General features: G+C 62.0%; 2 protein-coding genes and 1 long non-coding RNA gene across 8 annotated transcripts in view; 1 reads left to right on the top strand and 2 right to left on the bottom strand.

The window, feature by feature from the left end:
* C10H7orf50 (chromosome 10 C7orf50 homolog) overlaps positions 1 to 26,749 on the bottom strand; it is a 67,787-nt gene that overhangs the window by 7,172 nt on the left and 33,866 nt on the right. The gene's annotated exons all lie outside the window — the stretch shown is intronic.
* Positions 1,919 to 6,018, bottom strand: LOC122701977. Its single transcript, XR_006343164.1, has 2 exons — positions 5,923 to 6,018; positions 1,919 to 5,315 (listed from the first exon to the last, which is right to left on the bottom strand). It is a non-coding gene; the product is annotated as an uncharacterized LOC122701977 (long non-coding RNA).
* Positions 13,221 to 23,472, top strand: GPR146 (G protein-coupled receptor 146). Of its 4 annotated transcripts, none has more exons than XM_043915477.1 (2): positions 13,221 to 13,252; positions 21,790 to 23,472. In XM_043915477.1, the coding sequence occupies exon 2, from the start codon at positions 21,796 to 21,798 to the stop codon at positions 22,789 to 22,791; it is 996 nt and encodes a 331-aa protein (XP_043771412.1). In that variant the 5' UTR covers positions 13,221 to 13,252; positions 21,790 to 21,795; the 3' UTR covers positions 22,792 to 23,472. The 4 variants fall into 4 exon arrangements, with proteins under 4 accessions (XP_043771412.1, XP_043771411.1, XP_043771409.1 ...); XM_043915476.1 differs by lacking the exon at positions 13,221 to 13,252 and adding an exon at positions 13,262 to 13,387; XM_043915474.1 differs by lacking the exon at positions 13,221 to 13,252 and adding an exon at positions 13,567 to 13,713.

Here is a 26,749-nt window from a genome sequence, read left to right as displayed (position 1 = left end):
GCCCCGTGATGGCCCAACGTGCCGCTGTCCCCATGGAGGGGGCGCGGGAAGGGGGCTGGCAGGGGGGTTGGCCCCCACTGCAGAAGGGCAGCAGGAATGTGAGCCAGCGTGGGTCTGGGAGGGCGGGACACGGACCCAGGCACTCCCTGGAGGCCGCGGGCGGTGGGCGGATCTGAAGGGTCCAACTGCCTCTCCATCAGGACACACGTAGGACTGGCGCCCTGCCCACACTCAGGTGACCAAGGGTCTCCGGTTACAAAGAGGCCTCTTTCAGCCACTCTCCCCTTCCCTCCGCCTCGGGTAGCAGAGTCTTCAGCCACGAAAGGAGGCTGGCAGGCCCAGCACAGACCTGGGAGGGCACAGAGGGGTCTGCAAGCCGGGTCAGTGCCCCTTCTCTGGGGCTCTCCTGCACCCCGGCCCCGTGCCTCGCTCAGGTGAGGCGCTCTTGCTCCATGTGCGTGTGGAGACAGCCCGTCGGTGCAGCCCCGGGGCTCTCAGGTCCCACCGTGTGGGGTGCCTGGACCACCTCAGCCTCCCAGACCACACACATGGGCTCCCAGTGGAGCCTGGAACCCCTGTCGGCTCCCACCCAGAGGCCCTGATGCTTGGGAAGGGGGCGGGGAGTCTGCCTCTCCACCCTGAGGGTCCCAGGTGTGGGGACGGGCCAAGAAAGGCTCAGCTGGGACGGCCCGAGTAGGGTTGTGCTGGGGGCCCTTACCATCTCGTGCAGACGGACTACACCACAGCTTTGGATCGGCACGGGCCTGGCAGGCTCTCCTCCCTCAGACCCCTGGGCCTGTCGGCTCAGGAGGAGCAGAAGCGCTCGGAGACGGGCAAGTTCCAAGACGCCGAGCTAACCGGGCCCACCTCTGGTCTCAGGCCACGCCCCGGGCCTCACGGCGGCCCGAGGGTGGGATCTCTCCAGCAGCTCCCAGGAGCTGGGGGTCCCAGGGTGAGCTGACCCGAGGAGGGGAGGGTGGTGCCCATCACCCACATGGGCCCCAGAAGCCTCCTGCTGTAAAGAGCATCCACCGCAGCCTAGGGGTACAGTTCCCCTCCCCCACCGTCACCTGCAGTTGCCTGGACTTGGCTGGGCCAGCAAGGTATGCCCCTGAAGTGGGATTCTGGGGTGAAGGGGGCTGCTCTTGGCTGACCGCTGATATATAGGGGCAGGGGAGGCTGGGGATGGGGGGGGTCAGCGAGCTGCAGGACAGCACCCCACCCACCAGCCCATAACCCACCTGCTGCGTCAGGGTGAAACCTCTCAACCAACCCCACACAATCAGTAGACTAAGAAAAGTGTGTGTTAAAAATCCTTGTAATATATAAGCCTGAACCAGGTCTGAGCTGCAAGGTGTGACCTCGCCCGGGTGTGAGCACTGGGGTCACAATCACAGTGACCCTGGTGTGTGTGTGTGGGCGGCACAGTCCAGGCCTCTGCTTGGCTGTCTGCGCACAGGCCAGACAGCACCCCAAAGGGCACAACTCTCCGGAACTGCTCAGAGGCCAGAGTGCTCCTCAACCACAGGTCTCTGTCCCAACAACCGCCAAGGTCCAGAGCCCTGCCTGCTCTCGCAGAGCTCAGGGCTGCAGGGCGGGTGCCCCCACCCCAGGCCATGCAGCCCACTCTTCCGGTCTGAAGCCAGGCTTCCTGGGCAGGAAGCCCATTCCCTGCCTGCAGCTTCCAGGAGACGCTGCTCCACTGAGGACTAAACTTCCACCAGATGCGTTACTGCAATTATTCAAACTCAAAAGGGCAACTCGCGCTGTGGAGGGAAGGGCAGCCCTGAAACCCCATGGACGGAGGAGCCTGGTGAGCCGGTCCATGGGGTCGCAGAACTGGACAAGGCTCAGCGACCAAGCACTACACGCAGCAGCCAATTACTTTTCCCCTTTCTGAAGATAAACAACAAGAGAGAATGTTTCCTAGATACTTTAATAAAACTTTGCATTTTGAAATTAACTAGATGCAACCTGGGAGGCAACATACAGATTCCATGAGCCCTCCACCCAGCCTCCCTACACACTTACAGCAGAAACAGAGGAGACAGTGAGATTTAAGTTACCCCTAAAAATACAAAATGCAGGTACAAACCGTTAGGTTCTTTAAGGGCTCATTCCAATGCATGATGCTGAGTGACTTTTGCCGATTCAGAAACAGAGCTGCTCGCCCTTTTGTTTGCAGCGCCCTGGTTGAAACAATTCCAAACAACTTAAGGATGCACCGGTCGCAGGGGGCTGTGAGCAACCTCGTGAGCGGGGGGGACGCAGGGCTGCTGTGGGTCCTGGCCCTGCAGAGGCGCTGGTGCTGGCGGGAAGCAGACGCGGGCTCTGGCCTCGAGGAGCGCACGGCCGGACCAAGTGAGCTCCTGGAGGACAGGGACAGCGGCTGCCCCTGCTAGGCGGCCCTCGGAGCTGGGCCCTCCATCCGGATGCTGCAGAGCCTTCAGATGAGCGAACCAGGAGACCAGATCACAGCACACAGCCTCGAGTCATCAACCCACCGGGCGCAGAAACACGAGGGGACAGTGAGATGTCCCTGCACCCCCTGACCCCCGGGGCCACTCTCATCCACTGGCAACACGCACAGTGGAAGAGGGGCTAAAACCCAGTCAGCCCCCGAACTGGTGAGACGGAGCCCGCACTTGGACTCCACCAGGCCCAGCCTGTCTCTGGCTCTGACACCACGTAGGGCCCCGGGCTCTCCCCAGGAAGGGCGTCCCTTTCCCAAGCCCACCTCCACCCTTCCAGTCCCTTCTTCGCGGGGCTTGGACAGTAAGACAAACATATCAGATCCTCTTCACACACACACACACCACCCCCCCCCCCCCCACTTGAGACTAGCTCCTCAGTCACAGAGGAAGAGGAGAGGGTTTCAGGGGTTGTAGGGGGAGTCTCACCATAGCCATGGGCTGACGGCCCTCCCAGACAAGCCAGGGCTCTGGGGAGGGTCTTTCACAGTAATCTCTTCAAACCCTGCGGCCTTGGCTGCAAGCAGGACCTGCCCTCCACCTGGGTGGGAGACACTGGCCCTTCTCAGAGACCAGCTTTGGAACCAAGGCTGAGCCTGGAGGCACTCAGCAGGCTGGGGGCACCAAGGACCAGACTTAACTTTCACCCTGCTTCTCCTGTGACCCAATAATTAAAACAAACGTTTATGTCTATGTGCACGGGAAAAGCCAGAAGACACAGGATACACAGATCAGGGTGCTGAAGCCAGGGAGACGGTGACCAGCCGGACAAGTCCTTCCAAGGCCCCCAGAGCTTCAGCCTGTATGACCGGGGTGGGGGGGACCTGCCAAGGCTGTGCTGGGACCAGCTTCTGGCTTCCTCTGGCCAGGAGAGGCACGGTGGTGGTGTCCCAGCCAGGGCAGACTGTGAGCCCTCACCTGTGTCCAGGAGGCCTGGTGCGAACACCCTCAGACTGGAACCCTGTTTATGAAGATCAGATTAGATTCCCAGAAACAGCAAGTCCTGAGATGCTGCAAATGCTACTTCACTCCCTCTACCTTTTCAAAGGCCGTCCATCTGTTCCTGCCCTTGAATGGACAAGGGAGCAAAGCCAGGCTAGAGTTTTCAGGGAGGGCTGGGAGGCAGGACACCCGCACTGGGGAGGAGCCGTGGGGGATGGGGGAGCCCTCGGGGACTTGTGGTCACCAGAGAGCCAAGTGCAGCGAAAAGACAAACATGCCCCCCTCCCCCCAGCGGTCAGCCAGTGGGGGCAGTGAGCGCCACGCCTGCTAGCAGGCACAGAGGTGGCCAGCAGCAGCCCACGAGGCCCAGGGTCTGGACACGGGGAACCTGGTGCACCCAGCACCTCCCCTCCAGGGCGCTGTGTGGACAGGCCTGTGCCTGGTGCCTCAGGGGACACAACAGAGCTGACGCAGGCCTGTGGGGGGACGGCTCCAGGGGGCTGGGGTGAGGAGCGCCCGGCTCAGGTGGACCGTGGGCGCCCTGCAGGCTGGGGGGACAGGGGCGCAGTGTGCAGTCCCACATGGTCCCCGAGGTTAGAGGTCTCCGATGAGACCTCAGAACACACGGCAGAGGGGCCTGGGAGCACGGAACACAGGGCATCAGGAAGACTTCCAGCCCTCCAAGGCAGGGCTGACAGGAGGCCCCACCGTCTACTCCAAGTCTGGGGGCAACTCCGCTTCCAGAGAGGCCATCGGCTCCCGATGGGCTGGGCTCAGCGAGTCCTTAACCAGGGGTAGCGGGGAGCGGCTTGCGTCTCCTCAACAGGGGAAACCTGGCTCCTCACCCAGTCTTCAGGGCCCTTTAATTAAGGACAGGAAGGGGCAGCCTGACCCCTTCCTCCCCCAAAACGCCAAGCTCTCCCACCAGCAGGCACAGGTCACACGCCTGGGCCAGGAAGACCCCACAGCCCCTCCCAGCTACAGTGGGCACGCATCGTCATGAACCCTCAAGACCTCATCGCTTCCCAGAACCTCGGCTAGGCTTCTAGGCTGATCTCACCCACATCCAGAGAGCAAAGAGGTGTCAGCTGTCTTCTGCAGGAGCTTTGATGTCCATGAGGAGCACTGCCCCGCGGGCCTTCCTTGGGTTTTAGGAACGAGGGTGATGTACAACCCTCCCTGAAACCTTCACTACTAGGAGGCCCACACAGGCTTGCGGCCCAGCTGCCCTCTGCTCAGTCAACAGCCTGACGTGGGCCATCCCAGCTATGGGAAGGCAAAGGTCACCCGGGCTCCACGGCCAGTGTTCACAGAAGCTGCTGCGCAGCCCACGGCTAGGCCCGCCTCCTCCCTCGAGAGCCCGCTGCCCTTTCACCTTTGCAGACGTTGAGGCCCGGGAAGAGTTCAGGCTGCATTTTGCGTTTAACCTGGAAATACCGTTCCAGCAGCACACAGTCAGCACCGGTAGAGCTGAGTGAAAAGTCAAGTGTAGGAACTGTGGGCCATGTTCAACATGCAGAAGGCGTCATTCCCAGCATCTCCCGAAAAATTAGCCAAGTTGTTCCTAGTTTGGCAGCCCTGATCTTGCCGTTTAAAGGAAAATCAGAATCTTACGTAAGAAACACCTACAAGATCTCTTTCCCCGCTCAGTCGAGGTGGGCCTGGGCCACCAGGTTTCCCACTCCGACACTGCTTCGCTCAAAGCAAAGCCCCACATTTCTGCACAGGGTTTTCAATGACGTCTTGGCCCCGCGGCGACCGAGCAGGCTCTGGACTGTCCTCCTCAGCGGCTCCCGAACCCCGGGCCTTTCGTACAGAAGCCTGCACGGCCGGGGCCGAGTGCTGACCCCTTCACCCGGGCCTCTCGGGGGCCCGGCGGCCCTCCAGGCACCAGGCTGAAGACTGTTCAGGGGAAAAAGACAAACAAAGCACGTTACTACCCCATCACGTCGTTCGTCGTTAACTGTAATTTCCATAATCATTTCAGAACACTAGGGAACTACTAGTTGGCTTTTTCCCTCACTTCCAAGAATTCGTGAGTGTAACAATGAATTTAAAAAAAAAAAAGTCACAGAGCCAAGTAACGAGTTACTCACACCCAAGCGATTTCGCAAGCAAAGCGGTAAATGCCCCGGCGGGTTCCGCCCCCAGGCCCTGACATTTAACGCTGCGGGAGTGGGCCTCACGGGGCCGCGGAGGCCTCCGGCTACGAAGGCCCGAGTGCGGGGCCCCACGAGAGACAGCCCGGGGGGCGCGGTGCAGACGCCGCCCGCCGGCAGAGCGAGAAGACGCGCGGGGGCCCGGAACTCTCGCGGGGGCGGCGGGCCGGAGACCTCGGCAGCAGGGGGACGGGCCGAGGCGCAGTTCGGGGTCCGGGCCCGAGCCGCGGCGAGCGCGCCCAGGCCGGCCGGGCCTCCGTCCCGAGTCCGCGGCCTGCAGAGCGCCGCCCCCGCCCCGCGGGACGAGCCCCCGAGCCCCCCACGGCCCTCTCCCGGCCGGGAGCACTAACCTCCGGGTCCCCCGCCGCCAAGTGTAGCCGGGAGCTCGGCGCCGCCTGGCCGCCGCAGCCCCCGCGCACTGCGCATGTCAGGCCGGCCGGGCTCGGCTAGAACCAGATCCAGCCGGCTGGGCGGTGACGCAGGCGCGGCGCGGCGCGTAGGAGGGGCTGCAAGCGGTCGGGGCGCGTGGGCGGGGCCGCGGGCGGGCGGGGCAGGTCTGCGCCGGCTGGGGAGACCGAGGGCCCCAGGCCCGGAGCAGCGGCCTAGAGGCCAGGCCAGTTACTCCAGCTCTCCTCAGTGCACAGGGCCCCGGCCCCCTGGCGGGGCGCACAGGGGACCAGGAAGCCCACGCGGTGCAGTCACCTCCGACGCAAGCGCGCCGACCACAGGCTGGGTCCTGCCCGCGGACTGGAGCGCCACCGCAGCCCCCAGCTTCAGGGAGGCGTTCTTGCCTCGCCCACGAAACTAACCCTAGCGTCCTCTGATCAGTGTCTCGACCCCCAGACTGTGAGCTGCCCGGGGGTGATGTGTTTGCCCATCACTGGGACTGACAAAAAGCAGGTGCTCAGTAGAGGCTCGCGGAATCGATGCATGCAGCAGCCCTGCCCCCAAGACAACATCGCAGGCCAGCGTTCCTAGTTGTCCGCGTGCGCTCTGGAGGCGGGGCTGGGTCAGGGGGCTGCTCGGGCCCCCCTGGCCTGAGGACGCGCTGGCCCTGGCTGCTGAGGGCTCTGGCAGCCTCTCTTCATTCCCCCGCTGTGCGCTGGCGTGCTGGCGGGTGTGAGCTTCCCGCTTTGGGCGTGGGTGTCCCAGCTTCCCGGCCCGATAAGGATCTCCAAGGTCTGGAGCCAAGACTGCGTCTTTCTGTGCTTTTCCTCCTGGCCATTTCCCCACCGCCCAAGGCCGGTCCACACACACAGGAGGGCTTGGTGGTGCTGGTGGGGGCAGGATCGCAGAGGCCTGGGCCAGAGCTGGGTGGGGGGAGCCGAATGGAGGACAGGGCTCGCTGCTAGCCCAGCCTCGGTGTTAGGAGGTCTCACCTCTGTGATCCTGTTCAATTCCTGGATGCAGGCATCAGTGCTCTCACTTTGAAGCTCGGAAATGTAAACAACCAGTTTTCACGATCTCCGATTTCGTGGAATGGACTCTACTTGGGGTCTTCTGCACTTCCTGTGTCAGTCCTCTGACCTGAGAACCCCTGATCTGGTCTCCTCCTCCCACGGTCTTGTCCTGGTGATGAGAACGGGCCACCGTGGGAGACTGGGACAAAGGCGAGAACAGGACGGGAAGAGCGGAGAGCTGGCCTGGGGTGGGGGAGGAGCTGGCTGAGGACACTGCACACGGGGACGTGCAGTCCAGGGGTGGCCTTGTGCCCCCCATCACCTCCACTGTGCAGACGCGTCAAAGGTGTGATGTGGGCCACGTCTGCCTGCTCTCTGTCCAGCCCCTTCGCAGGCCCTCCTCTGCCCAGGGTCCCTGCAGGGCCTCGCACAGAGCAGGTGAAGCTCATCCCCAGCAGGTGCTCCTGGTCGAGCTGCCCCCGGTTGCCCACCCTGAGCCCATATCAGAGAGCACAGGCGTGGAAACACTCACCACTCAACACCCACTGGGGCTCACTGTAGGAACCCCAAGAGAAAAGGCACTTGGTCCAGCCCTGAGGACCTGTGTGAACCAGGTCCAGCTAGTGGAGTGGGATGGCGTGGCCGGGAGGGCTGCCTACAGTGTGACTCGGCAGCGGCACTGGGTCCACCCTGAGGGGCTCCAGAGACCCTAGAACCATCCCCCCCCCCCAACTTGGCCCAGCAGATCCCAGTCAGGAAGGGTGGGTACACGCAGGCCTGGAAGCATTCCACAAATACTTGTTAAGCAACATCTTCACAGCAGATAGTCTTAAGTGCTAAGCTTCCTGTGGGGACCAGATCAGATAAAAATGCCTGCTACCTCAGACCATGCTCCAGTGCCCCCGGAACTCCTGTATTACACTCCTACCCACCCCTACCCCCTGTGCTGGCACTAGGAGGTGGGGCCTTTGGGGGGTGACCAGATCGTGAGGGGGGGCCTCCCCACACTCACCACTAGAGGACACAGCGAGGAGATCTGGGATGAGAACCCACCAGACACCAAACCCGCCAGTGCCCAGATCTCGGACCTCCAGCCTCCAGAAGTGGGAGAAATAAACCTGCTATTTCTGGGCCACCCAGCCTATGGTATTCTGTGACAGAGGCCCGAACCAAGACACTTGGTCGCAGGGAGGCTGCATTGGAAGGCTGTGACATTAAGGAGGAAAATTAGGTGCAACAGACAGGGAGCGGGTTTATCTTCATTCTGTAATTTAAAGCGGTTGTAGGAAGACACAGGTCAAGGAAAACGGCATCAGGAAGGTGACACAAGACTCGGAGGTGAGGACACAGCCAGTGGATGCTGCGGGGAGAGGTGGCCCCGGCCAGGGGTGCAGCAAGCCCATATCCTGGTGGGGGCAGCGCACAGGGGCCTGTGGGAGGCAGAGAAGCCAGGATGCCTGGGGCCTGGGGAGGGGGACAGAGCAACTCTGCCAACCTGGAGTTCTAGAAGCGTGAAGGTGCCACCAAACCCTTCCCTCGAGGCAGTGACAGTAAGCTTTCAAAACCGGGGTGCCAGCGCCCCAAGATCACGGGGCTCATTCTGAGTCATTGAGGAAAGAATAAATACATCCGACGCAGACATCATCAAGCAGACCGTCTGGCTGATCCGATCACGATTTCCCGGGCATGCTGCCTCACTGCCTCCCAGAACTAAGCCCTGGTGTAATTCACAGGAAATGCCAGGGGGAAGGGTTGGAACACCCGCTGGGATGCCCACAAGCTCCCGCAGGCACCCACCACTTCCCCTGCCCAGCCTGCTAGCAGGCCTGCCTGGAGGCACTTGGCTGGTGGGAACTGTGAGTGTGGGTGTGAGGGGAGCCCCAGCCCCCAGCCAGGTGGGGGGAGGGGAGGCAGAGTCTGTGAGAGGAGGAAGCAAAGTACTTCTGGAGGCTTCCGTGTGGCCGCCCACTAGCCTTGGCATTCACTAAAGTGACAAGTGATGGCAGGCCTGGCTCCAGAAACCTGTGTCCAAGCCTAGATGGTTTCCCTGGAATTCTATGAGATATTTAAAGAAGCGTTAACACCAATTACACAATCTCTTCCAGAAAATGGAAGCAAAGAAACCACTTCCCAATTTGCTCTATGAGGCCAATGTTACCTTGATACCAAATCAGACAAAAATAGTACCAAAAAAAAGGAAAGAAAAATATAGATGAAAATCTCTCATAAATATAAATGCAAAAATCTTGTTCAGCAACATATGAAAAGAATTATACACGCTGACCAAGTGGAGCGTATTCCAGAGATGCAAGGCTGGTTTAATATCCAAGAATCAATCTATAAAGCTAAAGAAGAAATATCACATGATTGTATCCACTGACATGGAAAAAGCACTTGACACAATTCGAAACCCACTCATGATATACATTCTCAGAAAACTAGTAATAGAGGAGAGCTTCCTCAACTTGGTAAATAACACACAGATTGGCCCCCCTCCCCCAGCAGGTTGGGAACAGGGTGAGGAGATCCACTCTCACTGGCACTATTCAACACAACTCTACGAGTTCTAGCCAGTGCAATAAAGCAAGGGAGTAAAATCAAAGGCGCTCAGACTGGAAAGGAAGAAATTCAGCTGTCTGTCTACAGGCGGGATGATGGTCAACACAGAGGACCCCAAGGAGTCTGCACATCTTTTTCTCTGCAGCACCGTTTGTCGTAAAGACTCTCCACTGAGTTTACTTTTTTCCTCCTTTAACTTACTCTTGCACCTCTGTCAAAAATCAAGTTGCTGATATGGGGTAGCTTCCGGGTCGCTATTCAAATATGTGTCTCTCCCTCCATCAAACCATACTGTCATTGGGTTTTTGCTTACTACTAATAAATATTTATTTGAAAATTTCTAAGCCTGCCAGAGTGGCACTTGCCAAGCCTTAGGGGCAACCTTAGGGGCACCGTCCCTACCAAGCTCCAAGGGGCCACAACAGTCCCCCACACCTTTCCCCGTCACCTCCCCCTGCCCCCCACCAAGCATGCATACCCACCCTTCTGACCCTGCCAGAGAACTAGGGGGCACTCTCCCTCTAGAAGGCATTACCCCTGAGTCCAAGAGCCAGGCTGGCAGCCCTCTGGCCTCCCAGATTATGGCAGGCAGAGCTGCTTGCGTGGGATTAGGAAAGAGAATGAGGAGGAAGAGGCACCAAGGAGGGCTCCCTGAAAAACCCCAACGTTACCCCTGGACACAAGAGGTGGCTCCTGCATGGGAAAGTCTGTTCCGTGAATAGTGCAAGCGCCCCAATGATAGGGAAACCCAGCACAAGGCCGGCTGATAGGAACGGTACCACACTGTCATGTTAGATGTCAGCTCCCGAGCATTCACGGCTAATGCACAGAAACACAGCTGACTGTGTATGTTGACCTTGTGTCCCGAAATCTAGCGCGCAGCTCAGTGACGGCTGGCCATCCATCCCAGGCAGAAGGAGCAGGGCATGTGTGGGGAGCCAGCCTGCACAGATGCCCGGCACCCATCCTCAGTCCTGAGCCGGTTTTCCTGTGCAGGGGAGTCTGCCAGCTCCCCTCCCCCTACCACCTTCATTTCAACAGGTCCTAGGGGGTAAAAACCAAGACCCCCACCCACTGTCCCCTAAGGCCTCGGTCAGGATCCTGGCATGGGGCAGACTGCCTTCCCCATGGGAAGCCAGGCTCTCTCCAGCAGGGTCCTTGTGGGGGCCCACCCACCAGGGGATGGTCCTCTGGACACGCAGACTGGGACACCTAAGAGCCAGAGAGGCCCCCCTCCCCCCACCCGACTGCCACCAGGTGGTCCAGGGGCTCCTGGGAGGGACCACGTCTTCCAGACCTAAGAAGTGCCACCAAGGCCATGCCAGGGTGCCCATCAGCCTCAGGCCAGACAGAGCGCTGGGGCCAGGTGCCCCTGCTGACTCCCGGGCGCCCCCAGAGCCTCGGCTGGGTGCCTGCCTCGGGCCAGCCGGGGGCTCCCAGGGGCCGGGCCTGGTCAGTGCACTGACCTGTCAGAACCACTGGTCTGCCCCAGGCCAGGGAAAGGCGCAGCATGGGCAGGGACCCCGCAGACGCCCACCCTCTGTACTCCCTGGGTTAGGAATGGGGAGATCTGCTTACAGGGAGGACAGAAGAGGTGCTGGCAGAGGCCGAATGGGACCGGACTTGGGGGGGCAGCAGATCGTGCAGACCAAGGGCAGTGAGGCAGCTGCACCAACAGGGGAATGACCCAGGACGGCCATGCAGACTCCGTGGGCCCAGCCGTTCACTCATGTTTACCCCCAGCCCCTCCAGGCCCCCCAGGCTTCCTCATCGAAGTCGACTACAATGACCCGGGCTTGAGCAAGAAACATTACAGTAACAGAGCCACAGAGATGTCAAAACGTGTGACCTTTCCATAAGCCACACTCAGAACTAACCGGTGAACTTACACGCTCCTTGCTCTTGACTCACATGTCACAGAGAATCACACTTCCCCATCGGTGTGCCGTTTCTGAAAAGGTGCATCTTCAAAAGGAAGACCCTTCTGCTGTGACAGAGAGGGCGGCCCAGGCGGCAGGCGGCCCTCAAGCCCCTGAGCAGCAGCCCGGAGCCCCTGGCGTGCAGCACCCGCCCCCGCCCCGGGTCACTGCTGCTCCAGGGCAAGCGGGAGGGTCGGCCGCGCCTGCAGCCTGGTGAGCAGCCTCCCGCACCACAGCAGAGCGCCAGCAGGGCACCAGCCTGGTGAGCGTGGCCTGTGTGGCTACAATGGTGGAGGCCTGGGGCCTAGGGGCACAGGACAGCTCCTTGGGGACTTCACCAGAAACAGTGGGGAGGCTGACTCCATGTAGTTCTCAGAAGTCAACCCTAGACATGCAGCTGGAAGCCCCGGGAGCGGGACCAGCTTCCTGCAGCTCTGCCTCCGGGATGGTGCAGCAGCCCAGGCAGCAGGCCGCAGAGCTGAAGGCCCACGGAGCGCGTTTACATTCCAGAGCTACAGGACGCTGATCTGCGCCTGGCTGGAGGGTGGGTCCACTCTGAAGATCTCCGACACACACAAACTCTGCCATTCCCCCTGGCCAGGAGCCTGCATGGTGGAGGAAGTCTTTCTCTGCAGATAAGGCAGCGGGGCGACCCAAGGCCTAGAGGGCCTGCCTTCCCCAGTTATGATCGCAGCTCTACCAGGTGCAGAGCACCCCTGGCATCCTAGGGTCTCTGACTAGGAATTCTGGGCTCCAAGGCTTTTCAGAAAAAGAGGTAACAACACTCCTAAAGCACATTGGTAGGATGACCCAAAGTCCTAAGAAAGCAAAGGCCACCTGGGTGCAAATTCTGTCTCCGCTCTGCTGTGTGACCTTGGGCACCCTGGCTAAGTTCTGAGCCTCAGTACAATTTAAGAGGAGGAGGGTACTGTTTTCCATCAACAGTAAGGCGTGGCTCCTCACTTAAGCAACTCTAAGATCAGCACACTTATTATGATGGACAGCATCAGACTGTTTCCTTGTAATGGTCCATAAAGTTCTGATGTACGCAGCACTGACGGAGTTTCAGACTTGATGAAAGGTGGCTCATACACCTTGACAGGCTGCTGTGAGGGCCCAGAACAGAAACCTGCATCGAGCCTGTCCTCCTTCCCTGCCGGACGTCAGTGCCGGCTGACCACACCCGTGTCTTCCCCATGGCTGGATACCCACGGCCACAAGGACAGTGCTGGGGTGAGAAGCAGGTTACTGTAATGACAACAGGGCCAAGCGGTGGGTGGGGGCCCTAGGGTTCTACAAGTGGCTGTAACAGAGAGGGAGAGGCAATCTGGTGCCCTAGCTGACCGCCAGCTTCCCTCTCTGATCCGTGGTCAGGAAGCTGTCCTGTTAAGTAGGGTAGCCTAAGCAGCCCTGAGCCCAGAGAGCAGGACCCTGACACCACCTAGGGCCAGCCTCGGCCGCGATGCTCATTTTTCCTGTTCCATCAGCCCCTGGTCCCACAGCAAACCTGCATTAGTGCTGCAACCCGCACACCTGGGTTGTCAGAAAAGAATGTTCTTATTGCCGGAGCCAGAACGCGTTGCTAGGAGCACTGTTAGAGCACAAGCCTTATAGGAAACGATCTTGTTGTCACTTTTCCAACACCTAATTAGAGCAGCAGCTACGGAATTAATTAGGCTGCAAACAGTGCACTGTCTCTTTAAATGGTTTTCCTGTGGCCAGTTGTTTACAAAGAAATTCCTCAAGCCAGGAAGTGAGGGGTGAGCGTGGAGCCAGCAAACACACTTGGGGCAGAGGAGCAGGTGCGCCTGGCAGGCCCCGATTACAACCTTCGAGGGCGGGGTGTCTGTCCCCTGCAGATTAGAGCGCGTCTGACTCAGCGAGCCGGCCCGCCCGCGGACCTCGGCCAAGCGCGCCGGACACCCGGCGGCCCGGGAGTATGTCGGGGTTGGGGGGACTCCGGGCGGGGCGGGGGGGAGCCAGAACGGGGCCGGGGCCAGAGCCAGAGCGGAGCCCGGGGTGGGCAGGCTCGGGGGCGGGGCCAGGGTCAAGGCGGAGCCTGGGGTGGGCGGGGGCCGTGCCGGGGGCGGGGCCAGAGCGTGGCCCGGGGCGGGGCCGGGCGGGCTCGGGGGCGGGGCGGGCGCGGCGCGGTCACGTGTGTACACAGGCCCGCGCGGCGTGCGCGCCTTGAGCCCCGCAGCCTCCCGGAGCCCCGAGCTGCCAACTCCCGCGGCGACTGCGCGGCCCGCGGCCCAGCGAGCTGGTGAGTGGGCGCCGAACGTGGGGTGGGGGCGGTGGGCACACTCGGGGGCTCGGCCCGCGCGGGGAGAGGCGCGGGGACGCGGCGGCCGGTGCTCCGCTCTGACTCCCGGGTCCCCTCGGCCCCGCCCGGGCGCTGTCCCCTCCCGTGGCTGCCCTCCAGCCGCGCGGCGCCCGGCCGGTCGGGCCGCTGCCCTGCGGTCATTCACCTGTCCGGGCCGCTGAGAGCTGCTGGCCGCGTAGGCGGCTCGGCAGCACCACGGGCTCCTCACATGTCCTGCGGGGGGCTGACCGCCTGTTTCTGGGTCACGGGGGCTGTAACTTTTGTCTCTTTTATGATTACAAAATCTTGGGAAGTTCTGGAACAGCATCTAAATGGAGATATCAAGTGTCCTAGGACACTTGATAAAAAGATAAAAACCCCTGGGGCTGGAGGCTCCTTCAAAACTTGAGAAGGCAGTGCCCCAGCCTCAGACCGCCCACTGACCTGGGACAAGAAACCCAAGACCAAGCTAATGACAGGAGCATGGTGGCGGGGTTCTCTCAGTGGGACACTGGTCCCAGTCATCTAACCAAGCTTTGAGGGGATGGAGGGTGAGTCGGGACCTGACGCACACTTGCTTGGCAGCCCTGGGCCATCTGCCGACAACCAGCTCCAAATCTTGGCGGAGCAGAGGCCCCCCTCCTCCCCACGGTGTCTGCAGCACCTAGTGAGGCTGGCCTTGAGTTCCCAAGCAGTCAGCAGCCTGCTGGCCAGGCCTCTGCAGACACCAGTGTGTGGACTTGATGACTGACCACACTCCTGGGCTGCTCACACATGATAGGGACCTGACACTCTGCCGTCTCAGCAGGGTCTTCACTGGGGCACCGGTCACCACCGAGAGGAGAAAGAGGCTGTAGTAGTAACTATACCCTGGGGACAGTCACATGCTCCCTGGCCTGCTGGGTCTGGTGCTCCAAACTGGAACCTCTGGTATCTTGCTAAATGAAGAAAGCCTCTAGAGATAACAGGCTTTTAAAAATCATAGCTCCCATCTGGTGCATGCATACTGTGCCAAGTCATGGACAGGAAGCTGGGGCCCTGCCCTTGACCATTGCTGTCCTGACGCCGTGGGGGTCACAGAAACATCCAGAGGAGAGATGAGCCCAGCGTTAGTTCTGCATTGACTTGGGGTCCCTGGAACTCGAAAGCCCCTGGCAGGTAGGTGACGGGAGAAAGGCACATTCGTGCCTGGACGTGAGTGGTGGGGTTTTAGGTTAGAACGTAGCACTGCTTATCGTTGTAGTTTAGCCGCCAGGTCATATCCCACAGCCTGCCAGGCTCCTTCTGTCCATGGGATTTCCCAGGCAAGAATCCTGGAGTGGGTATCCATTTCCTTCTCCAGGAGATCTTCTCAACCCAGGGATCAAACCTGCGTCTCCTGCGTTGGGAGTCAGGTTCTTTACCGCTGAGCCGTCAGGAGAACCCTAGAGCTCCTTAAACCTATTATACAGTGAAAGAGGGACAAACCTGCCAAGGTTCCTGCCAGCAAATAACGCATGCGTGATTCCAGGTGGGACGAGGGGCCAGCCACTTTCCAGGGCCTGAGAGGAAGGCGCTCCTTGGGGAGGTGGCAGCCACACCCTCCAGGCCCTGGGATGTCATCTGGAAACCTCAGCAAACAACTTGCCGCCTGGCCTTTCATTGCCCCCGCGGCCCACCAGGGCCGTGTCCTGGGGGTGGGGCTGCCGTGCTCTGCCCGAGACAGAAGCGTGCTTCCTCCTTAAACGGCGTGTGCCGCCATCTCCCCTCGCTGGCCGCTGCCGCCGCCTCTCTCAAGGCTGCAGCGGCTCGCGCACCTGGGCGGCAGCAGGTGTCCGTGGGGTCTCACAGGTGTTGCAGATGTGATGCTGTCAAGGGGCAGGGTTCAGGTCCCTCCTCCGCCCCCCGGGGACCTGCGGACAGAACCCCCTTCGAGTAAGCAGCAGGACAGGGCGCAAAGGGCCAGCGGCTCTGTGCTGCCCCACAGGGGTCTCCCTCCCCCCACACACGTGGTGGGAGGGCAGAGAGCACACAGGAGTTTCCCAGGTTTAATTAGAGCCAAGGAAGCAACTGTTACTGTTAGACCAAGTGTAAGGAGCAAAAATAACCGCTGGTTCCTCCCTTGGAAAGAACCGCAGGCAGCCATAAGATCTGCGGCTCTGCTCCGTGCTCCCCCAGGTAACAGCACACCAGTGACGGGCTGGGCCGGGGCCCGACTGGGTGCCCGCGGAGACGGGAAGTTCTCAGGCTGTTTCCCCTGCTCGCTGGAAGGAGAGTTAACCTCAGAAAATTAGCCAGGAGACAAAAAGAGAAAAAAGCCAAGGAATAGTGCTCCACAAGCAGGAGAACACGGGTCCATATTCTTCCAGGGAGACCCTGGGGCGGGCCAGAACCTGGCCGGCTGCTCCCCCTGCCCGCAGCCCTTCCCAACTGGCGGGCGAGCCCATTCTCTTCCCGGGAGAACCGGAGACGCTGCCTGCTTCACGCTCACTGCCCTCTAATTCAGAACCTTAAAAAGCAACAGGCTACAAAAACCAAGACACCCCAAGTGTATGATAAACCGTTGCTTATCGCAGCCCAGGAAGGCACAGTGTCTGTGATACCAATCAGTATGCGTAAGCTCTCTATGTTGAAAACCTATGAAAACATCAGCTTTTCCGGAGCGTCTGGCTCCTACCAGCTGGATGTTAATTGTAGCTAGAGCCTCTGCCCATTATTGCAAAAGGAAATAAACACTCAGGAGTCATTTTCAAAGCGTTTTGATGGCTCCAGAGCATTCAGTTGAAGTCCAGGCACAGAACAGGGTGGGTCTCCAGGACATCATCAGGCAGGCCGGGCCGGTGCCCACCAGGACACACTGCCCTGGCCTCGGGGCCCTGCGCCCACCTCCTGGTCTCTGTTCTGCTGGCCCTTCTGCCAGTGGGTCCTCGAGCTTGCCTTGGGGAAAGGCCTTTTGAGGCCATCTCGCAGGCTGCGGGACACCGGTCATGGAGCTCCCTCTTTGGGGTGCTCTGGGCAGGCGGGAACAGACAGGTGCAGTAGGATGAGGTCAGCGACCTTGGATGGGAGTTAGCTGTGCTTCGGTCTGGCAGGCTGTGTGTGCACAGGGTCACTGGGGAGCCCCTGCCCCTCACGGCCCCCGCCCCCCTGCTCTGCTGCGCTCCTGGCACCCCTCTTTCCATGGAGATCACCATGCACTGTAGCCCTGCGTTTGGGCAAGGCTTTTCACTGCCTGTGGACATTCACTTTTGAAAGGTTAGTTTATACAGTTCTAGGCTCTTTTTTTTAAAAAAAGACCAAGAAGAAAAGATGCTGACATCTGGCCTCAAAATGCTTCCAGCAGCTAACCTAGGCATGCAGTCCTTGCTGGCAGGGAATGAAAGAAGGGGTGTCTGTAAGCAGGGCGTCATCGGGGAGGACCCGGACCCCATGGGGCTGGGACCCCCACCTCAGCAAGCGCGGCTCCAGAGACGAGCTGTCTGTTCCTACAGCAGCCCTGGGGCCCCAGGCTGCTGAGCTGTGGCAGGACCCCCCACCCCACCCCCTGAGAATCTGCCCTTGGCCTGTGTCCCCTCACGCACTCTGCCCTCCCTCCCCCGTCTCCTCTCCCCACACGGCAGCTGGCAGAGTCTGAGGGAGGCCGCACAGCAGCGTAAACGGGTGGGAGGCAAGGACCTGCTGTTCCACGCCCAGCACCAGGGAGGGCTGTGATCACCGCCTCACCCCCTCACCCCATCCTCCCCACAGCCTGACCGGGGACCCAAGCCAGGCAGCTGCGGGCAGGGCGCCCGGGAGGCCGGTCCTCGACCATGCGGAGTCCTGTCCTCAGTCCGCGGCCGGGAGCCCCCACCAGGCAGCGTGCGCCCCTCCCAGGGGAGGTCTAAGTCGGCCCAGGGGGCGCGATCGAGCTGCTTCCCCAGAGGACAAGAGTGTAAGAGGCAGGCAGCCCTCAGCCCCCAGTGCAGCGGGGCTTAGACACGCGCCCCCGGCCCAGTGTCCCCTCGAGGGCTGCGAGGCCTGGTCTGCCCAGCGCGCTGGCTTGGGTCAGCACGGCCGGCACCCGCCCAGGCACCGAGGACGACATGTCCCGTCCCGGGAGCTCGGCGGAGCGGAGCGGGGGCCACCCTGTGCTCACGTCAGGGCCCGCCTGAGGGTCAGGTGCCCTCCCCGGGCGGGGCACCTTCTGCTCTGCGAGGCTGGCTGCTCTCCCCTCTCCAGTTCACTGCCGGCCCCAGGTGGGAACCGCCCTGGCCCAAGGCTGTGCCGACCTCTCCACTCCCTGGAACGAGACCAGCCAGGAGGCGGGCGCGTGGCAGTCCCCGGGGCCAGGCAGGGCCACTGCCCCAGGAACGCAGTCAGAGACGACAGACACTCAGTGTGGGGATGCAAGTCACCTTCAGTCACGTTCACCCCGTCGGGAGAGACGGGGCACGGTGACCGCCGGGCCACCACGACGACCAGGGAGTGAGCCAGCCTGCCGGAGCCCACCAGCCCTCCCCTAGGGCCGCGTGGCGCCAGGGCCGGGCAGTCCTGCTGCTGGCCTCGCTGTGAGACCACGCCACACGCCTGCACGCGCTAGGCGCGCCCCTGCTCCGTGGACAAAGGCTGGCCACAGGCCTGGCTGGGCACGCCCGCCACAGAAGAGGGGTGCCCACGGGTGGGGGTCCGAGAGTGAGGGGATGACTCCCACCAGACGTGCACACCTGTATGTTCCCTGGGCCCGGCAGGGGGGGCAGAGGGCCTGGGGGAGGCGCAGGCCCGGCCCGGCAGAGGCAGGGGTTCTGGGCAGAATCAGGCCCTGGCCAGGCTGGCAGCACGGGAGTCCTGGAGGGCCCTGGAGCAGGGCCCCTGATGCCCTGTCGGATGAAGGGGCCGTGGACAGCATCTTGCGCGGACGCGGCTGGTGGGGCCGCTGCCCAGGGAGGCCCCACCACGCACGGGAGGAAGGTGGCCAGGCCAGCCGGGGCGCCTGCAGGCAGGTCTGCAGAGGTGCAGACAGGCCGCCGGGTGGGCAGTGGGCAGTGGGCAGGGGTGCTGGTGGGAGGGGCAGGCGGGGAGCCGGGAGGCCCGCGTGGCAGTGGGCAGCTCTGACCCGTGTTGTCAGGACGGCCCTGGAGCAGGGTGATAGGACCAGCCTAGATGAGGCCATGGGGCTCCTGGCCCCACCTGCCCCCCAGGGCCATCCTGACGACACTGGTCAGAGCTGCAGCGGGTGACAGGCGGCCCAAGCGGTGTTGTCAGCCCTGCCGCGCGGGGACAGCGAGGGCCCGTGGCGCAAGCGAGGCCGGGGGGCAGGGCTCGGCCGCTGAGGGCCCACCTGGCCTTGCCTCCTGCCCCTGGGAGAGCCAGGACCACAGAGAGCCCTGCCTGGAATCCTGGTCTCTGGCTGCCGTCCAATTTCCCCTTTCTCAGGAAGGAAGTGAACCAAGAGCTGGTAACTGGAAAGACAGCCCAGCCCAGCCCAAGCCAATGTGGCGGGCGGGGGCCACCATTGTTCTCAGGCCCCCTCCTCACAGGGCCTCGGGGGAGGGGAGCCTGTTCCCAGACTCCTGCACGCGCAGAGCCAGAGCACAAAGGGAAGTGGGGTGACTCGGAGGCGGGAGCGGGGATCCGCAGGGGCAGCACAGGGACCCCGGACACGGCGGGACGCCAGCTAGAGGCCTCGCGCTTTGACCAGCTGCCCCATAGCCGGGGTGGGCAGACACTCCCAAAGTGACCGCTGCTGATGGCAGATCTGGGGGTGCTGGGGCGCAGCTGCTGTTCCGGGTCCCTGAGAGCCTGTGGGCGCCACCCTCCCAGCAAGCGTCTCAGTGCCTCGCCCCCTGCATCGGCAGTCTGCCTCCTGCCCTTCTCACCCGTGCCCCCACACGGTGAGGGGAAAAACGCCAGGCACCCCCGACAGGCGTCCCCACCCTGGCCCTGCGTGACACCTGGAGACAAAGGGTCTCCGGGAAGAACACGGGGACAAAAAGCGAAGATAGGCTGAAAGCAAAGGAAACTGGCACTCATAGCTCGTGAGCTGCCTCTGAAGTCAGCCGTGTCCCCGAGGTGGATGCCGACAGGATGCGCAGAGCTGTCTGTAGTTTGTGGGCAGAGGTTCCAGGTTCTGTGTGTATGAGCTACCAGAAAACAGCAACTCAGGTGGATTTTTGATTTAAAACCCAGCACTGACCACAGAGACACCACAGCCCCTCTCAGGCCAAGCAAGCTGGCCATTTAAGCATGTGAGCTCTTGAAAAAAGTTCTGAGCAGATTTGCTCCGCGTGACCGCCTCCCAAGAACCGCGCGTATCTCCAGCGGGGCAGGGCCCTGCCAGCATGACCCCTGCTTCCCTCACTCTGCCCACAGGCCTGTGGGGCCCTCTCCAGTGCCCACCCAGCATCGCAGAGGGCCTCCCCTGGCTGAGCCTGCCCTCCAGGTGGGTGGAAAGCCCCAGGAGAGGCCGGGCCACAGGGGAGCCCGTGGGCAGGGTGCCCATCCCGTGTGCCGGCCCTTCCCGACACGACCCTCAAGGTTCCAAACTGCCTGTAGACAGGAGGCGCAGCTGCACCTGCCTGGGGAGGAGGGGCACCGCGAGAACCAGGAGGCGGACGCGCGCACACCCACCCCTCGCCGAGGAGCACTCCGCACCGGGAAACAGGATCCAGCGAGGCAGGAGGGGAGGGACTGAGGCCCGGGAGCCGGGCAAGGCGCCTGCGCGCGGGGGGCGGGCTGGTCAGGCACAGACAGGATGCTCTATGGACCAGCATCCAGGCCCAGCACCACCCAGGCCTCAGCTCAGCGCGCAGGAGCCTGCCGGCATTCGGGAGGGAAACGAACAACGGATCAGCTAGAAGAGGATGGATGAGGGCTCCGAGGACCCCTCAGGCCCGGCCCTGCCTGGGGCTCCTGCCGGCACCCTGGACCCCAGGCCTGGGAAGAGGGACCCGAATCCCTGTGGCGGCTCAGAGTAGACGCCCTCCCTGGAGGTGATGAAGCCGCCTGCTCGGCACTGCCGCAGCGGCTCATTAGGATACAGATGCCCCCGCCCTGTGAGGCTCCTACCGGGCCCCTCCATGTCGGGGGGGGGGGGGGGGGGGGGGGCGGGGGAGCGCGGCTCGCAGGCACACACCCTGCAGGCAGGAGCCCGCTCTGTCGCGGCGCCTGGAAAACAGACGCCTGTGGACGCCACACGTCATTCCCTCTATGACCGCCACGCCAGGCTTGCTCCCGCGGGGTGGGGGCCTGGCCTCCCCTCGCCCCTGGACCTGGGAGGCCAGGGTCTTCCCCAGAGGATTGCTGGCCTCGCTCTGAGAGCAGGAAGCCCAGTGGGCTCAGAGACCTGGAGTGGAGGGTTCCCCCCCGCCCCAGGACTCAAGCATGTCTCAAGGTCTGTTTTTCCCTTACTACCAAGGCGCCTCCACCCGCCAAGGCCCACCCAGACCTCAGCGTGCGCCCGCCCCGACCCCGCCAAGCTGGGAGGGAGGAAACGGGAAGGACGCCCTCTCCACCTGCCTTGCACCAGGCGCACGTGCAGACCACTTCCGGCCCCTCCCCAGGGCTCCAGCGGTAGCTGGGCTTCAAGACAGGGGTGCCGGTGCCCTGGCGCGGCCCACCGGCGCTGCCCAGGGGGCGCGAGGGAGGCGGGTTGCTGGGCGGAGACGCAGGGTGGGGAGGGGTGGGGTCAAAGGATTCGGCAGTCACTGAAAGGAACGAAGGATGCGCCCAGCAGGGCTGCTACAGCCTCAGAAAGGCTGAGGATCCCGCGAGGGGGTCTGCGGGGCCAGGCCTGGGGTCCACCCCCAGCATACTACCCCCCCCCCCCGCCCCCCGCCCCAACCAGGCCTTTTTCACGTGGCCCAGGCGCCACAAGGTGGCAGCAGACGCCTTACGGCTCCAGGGCTGTGGGGTTTCCCGGCAAACAGGGTCAAGGAAGCCCACTTGGCTTTTAGGGCCGTCACAGCTTCCAGCGATGGCGCCTTCGGTCGCAGAAAACATGCGCAGCCCCGTTTCCCGCCGGCCTCGGGGGCGGGGGCCGCTCTGTGCTCGCGAAGGACTCACACGCTGCTCTTCCCACAGCCCGCCATGTGGAGCTGCCCGCTCAACGGCACGGGCGGTGACGACCCGCTGCCCTGCCTGCACGTCCAGCGGGCGCTGTCCGCGCTGTCGCTGCTTTACCTGCTGGGCGGCGTCCCCCTCGGCCTGGGCTACAACGCGCTGCTGCTGCTGGCCAACCTGCACGACCCGGGCGGCATGACCATGCCCGACGTCTACTTCGCCAACATGGCGGCGGCGGGGCTGCTGCTCTGCGCCCTGGCGCCCGCGCATCTGCTGGGCCCTGGCGCGGCCGGCGGGGCCACCTGGGACTTGGGCAGCGAGGTGCACGTCTCGCTGCTGGTGCTGTTCAATGTGGCGGCGCTGGTGACACTCTACTCCACTGCCCTGTTGGGCCTGGACTGCTATATCGAGCGCGCGCTGCCACGCACCTATATGTCCAGTGTCTACAACACCCGACACGTGTGCGGCTTCGTCTGGGGCGGCGCCCTGCTCGCCGGCTTCTCCTCCCTGCTCTTCTACATCTGCAGCCAGGTGGCCGCGAGGCTGGTGGAGTGCTCGCGGATGCAGGACGCGGCGGCGGCCGACGCCATCATGCTGCTCGTCGGCTACCTGGTGCCCGGCCTGGCCGCGCTCTACGCGCTTGTGCTCCTGGCGCGGGTCCGCAAGGAGGACACACCACTCGACCGGGACGCGGGCCACCCGGACCCCTCGGCGCACAGGCTGCTGGTGGCCACCGTGTGCGCGCAGTTCGGGCTCTGGACGCCCCACTACCTGACGCTCCTGGGGCGCACGGTCTTGGCAGCGCGGGGGAAGCCACTGGACGGGCACCACGTGGGGACGCTGCTCCTCGCCAAGGACCTGTCCAGGTTCCTGGCCTTCGCCAGCAGCGCTGTGGTGCCGCTTTTGTACCGCCACCTCGACAGAAACTTCCCCGGCAAGCTCCGGAGACTGATGAAGAAGCTGCGCCGTGGGCACCAGAGCTGTTCCCCGGACCAAGCGGGGGCGCAGCCGGTGACGGCATAGACCCAGCGGGGTCACAGCCGGTGACGGCATAGACGCTGCTCCAGGGGCACCGCCGGGGGCGGGGCGGGCCGCACTGGCCGGAAGCACAGCCCGCGGTGATCGGTCCCCTGTGCCCGAGGCTCGCTCCCTCCTCCCAGGTCAGGCGACCAGGAGACAACGCTGACTCCAGCCCCTGCTCCCTCGCCCCCTGGAGAGGAGGCAGAACCAGGCACAGCCCCGTGGAGTTCCCCAGGCGCCCGTGTGAGGATGAGCCGTGTCCTCGGTGCCCGGCCACCCTTGGGTGTGCTCGTCTCCTGCTTGCAACTTTCAGGTCCGCGCCTGCAACAGCCTCCTTCCCCTCGGGCGCAAACGAAGTAATGAAAACCTAACGCCAGTATTTATACTTTGTACTGTTAAAATACTAGCCCCCCCTCTTGTTTTATGAGGAGATGTTTGATAGGAAAGTCAGAAGGTATTAAAATGAAGGAAGCTCAAACTCCAGTGGCGGGCCTCGGCAGGGCTGCAGGCGTCCCAGGGTGCGCGGGCCTGGTGGGAGGGGTCAGATGGGGCGTCTGCGGCTGCCAGGTGTGCCCCCGCCAGCGCTGGTCCAGTGAGGGTCTGTCCTGCACAACTCCCCAAAGGGTGCACCAAAGTTGAGTGTCAATAAGGTGAAGGGAGGAAAACGCTGTTAGGATTTCTAACCCCGAAAACCAAGGGGCCTGCCCACAGGAAAGACGGATCTGGGCGGGCGGGCTCACGGGGCTGCAGGGCCCCGGACAGGTGGAAGATGCAGTCTAGACGACCCAACCAGGCTGGGGTGCAGAGCCCACCCACCACCCCTCGCCCTCTCCCGCACCCCGCCTTCTCTGTCAGCTGTAGGGGTGCAGGGGCGCCTCCCCTCCCCCTCCACACATCTTCATGAAGAAATCACAGTCCCCCAACCCAACCCAACCCTGTTCTGAACCCAAAACGCCCTAAAAGCAAAGATATGTTTCTCAAGGCTGCAGTCTGGGTAGGCCACCTTTCAGACAAAATATGAATGGGACACTGGGCGCCACCCCCGCCCGGCTGCTGCCCAGGGCCAGGCTGCTGTTCTCGGCGGGTCTGTTAGGAAAACTGCCCCAGTGGCCCCCTTCTCTTGGGAAGTCGAGCCAAGAGAGTGAGGTGCATGCTTTTCTACCTGCAGACTGATTTCCTTCCAGGCTGGAGGCCTATGCAGAACTACGGACACACACTGGACTCAGGCTGGCAGTCAGCCTTGGGGGACAGAGCAGCAGGAACCGGTGAGGTCTCTGGACGCTCCTGGTGGTGACGAGCACAGATGCCGGCCGGCTGCTCCAGGGCCCCGGGGCCTGGTGGGAGCGCTCCTTAAATTTCAGGGCCTCGGGCGGATGCCTCCGCTCTCCCAGCACGTCCCCCCATGGGGACCCCGAGACAGCAGCAGCCATGCTGAGGGGGGCTGGGTGCCCTCCTCAGGGTCCCAGAGCCAGTGCCGCCTAGGGGGAGCAGGAGCCCATCGAGAAGCAGCTGTCCTCCGCACCAGGGGCCCCTTGGAGAGGGTGAGCCCCAAGGGCCCAGATCTCTGCCTGCAGCCCCACCCCCACCCCTCAGCCCATCTGGTTTCCCCCACACAGCGCAGGGGGCCTAAAATCACTTTTTCAGTTTCTCAGTGGCTCTGGTTGCAAGCTGACTGGTCTCTGGGGGGGAGGGTGTCACACGGTAGCAGCCACACATTTCTGTCCTGTGTCCACCTCTACTTCTGACAGATGACGAGCCGGGGTCTCGGGTGCAGACCCCTCCACTGTTGCTGCTGCGTTCTGAACCCCCCTCTGCCCCCCAACTAGAGGAGCAAGTCCACCTTCGCCTCAGCCACTAGCATCTCAACAATCTACTTTCCATGGACGTTGGCTTGACAATCTTGTGCTGAATTCTGGATCACTTCTTGCTGCCCCAGCATGTTTGATTCCTAGTACTCCTGCCACAGTTGCTAAAAAATTGAATGAATTTTGAACCATTTTAATGAGATCAGGCAGGCTTGGGGTTGTATGGCCGTACATAGACTTGAGGCATTTAGAAGAGAATAAGAAACTATTTGGAAAATGTCAAGGCAGACTGTGCACTCTGTCCTTTTTTAAAAAAAAAAAACTCCATTAGTATGTATGTATTTTGACTGTGTGGCATGTGGGATCTTAGTTTCTGACCAGGGATTGAACCCACAACCCCTGCATTAGGAAGCACAGAGTCTTAACCACTGGACCACCAGGGAAGCCCCTGACTGGCTTTAATCTTATTTTTGTCAACAGACAAACTCACCTACCTTACCATGCTTCATGACTCAGGATCCCCAAAGGTGAATTTAACCTTGGGTTTATTTTATGAAGGTTATAAAACTTACTGTAAGAAACTGGGTCTTTTGCTAATTGTGGCAGATGTTATCAAGAAGTCAGGACTTCCCTGGTAGCGCAGTGGGTAGGAATTCTCTTGGCAATGCAGGGGACACGGGTTCGATCCCTGGTCCGGGAAGATCCCGCGTGCTGCGGAGCCCCTGAGTCCATGGCCACACTACTGAGCACCCGCTCTGGAACTGGCAAACCGGAATTACTGAGCCCACGTGCTACGCCTACTGACGCCTGTGTGCCGGCAGCCCGTGCTCTGCATCAAGAGCAGCCCCCACGATGAGGGGCCCGTGTGCCCCGACCGGGGAGTAGCCCGCTCACCAACACTAGGGAGAAACCTGTGTGGCAGCGAAGGCCCAGCGCAGCCAAGACTCAATTTTTTTAAAAATTAAAAAAAGTCAAACATTTGTTTCTTTATATTAAAGACCTGACAAAGGACAAAGCAGGAATAAGTCATTAAGATGCTAAATTACACATCAAGTTCTTGAAGTTAAACTCAGTCGGGAAATGCCGGGGCCTCTCATTTCTAACCCACTACATCTGCCCAGACGGCTGGAGTTGCGGCAGGTGTGTCTGAGAAACTGGGGAAGAAAACCCACACATTTGAAGATTAAATTACTTGATACTTATTAGCCAATTTCTGGATTCTAATGTGTGTGTTTCTTGGGATGTGTGACATGTCAGCTAAACAGCACACAGAGGTATCACAAAACAAGTCTTTCCCCTCATGAGGTAAACAAACTCCAGTGTTTTTGGTTACTCCGCGGCTCCTCTGTACTGGCAGGGCTGACCCTGCACCACGCGGGTCTTAAGTCCGACACCGATAAGCCCCGAGCTGTCCGAGGGCCCACGTGTTTCCACGGGCCTGGTAGTGGGTGGGTCCCACAGCCGAGGGGGGCAGGGCTCCGGGAGGCGGGGGCGGGGGGGTTGCTCACACGGCTGGCCCTCCGTCAACACCGCTCGTCCGGGACACAGGACCGGGCACTTCCTTCCCGCGTGTGGGTTTCCCAGCTGTTCCACGGTGGTGGAGGGAGGGTCACTGCCAAACCGCCCGCCCCCGCCGCCCCGAGAGTCACCAGGCAGGTTGCCGATGGGATTCGGATTCCAGGCGGGCTGACGGGCGGCTCAGTGACCGCGAGCGCGGAGCGGGCGTGTTTGTGGGGCGCCCTCCGGTGGCCGCCGCGGCCCTCCACCCTGCACGCAGGTAGCGGCTTACTAGCGCGCGGCGCCGACTTCCGAAGAGGCCCCGCCGCTCACGCGTCCCGTCCGGGGGTTTCCTTCAGGAGCCGAGCTGTGTGGACACCCTGGCCTAGGATCCTCGGGGCCTCGGAGGCCACAGCAAATCCCGCCTTTACAAGACAGGCCCCCAGGGCGGGCCGTGGAGGCGCCCTGCACGCCCGGGCGCTGCACACACCGGGCGCTGCAGGGGCGCACACGCTCGGCCCGGGGTCACCGAAGCCACAGGCCGCTTCGCGGCTCTCAGGAGGCAGCTGGCTCCAGTCTCTGACCCCCAGTAGCCTCACTAACGCAGCGCACTGCCCCCTGGGCAGAGGAGCAGAGCCCGGCAGGAAGGCAACTGCGGG

The sequence above is a fragment of the Cervus elaphus genome, chromosome 10 (assembly GCF_910594005.1).
Source record: "Cervus elaphus chromosome 10, mCerEla1.1, whole genome shotgun sequence".
Lineage (NCBI taxonomy): Eukaryota > Metazoa > Chordata > Mammalia > Artiodactyla > Cervidae > Cervus > Cervus elaphus.
The sequence above is the reverse complement of the archived record's forward strand: the minus strand, read 5'-3'. Positions and strand labels throughout refer to the sequence as shown.

Coding starts and splice junctions, on each gene's coding strand:
- GPR146 (XM_043915477.1), top strand. CDS start 21,796: ATGTGGAGCTGCCCGCTCAACGGCACGGGCGGTGACGACCCGCTGCCC.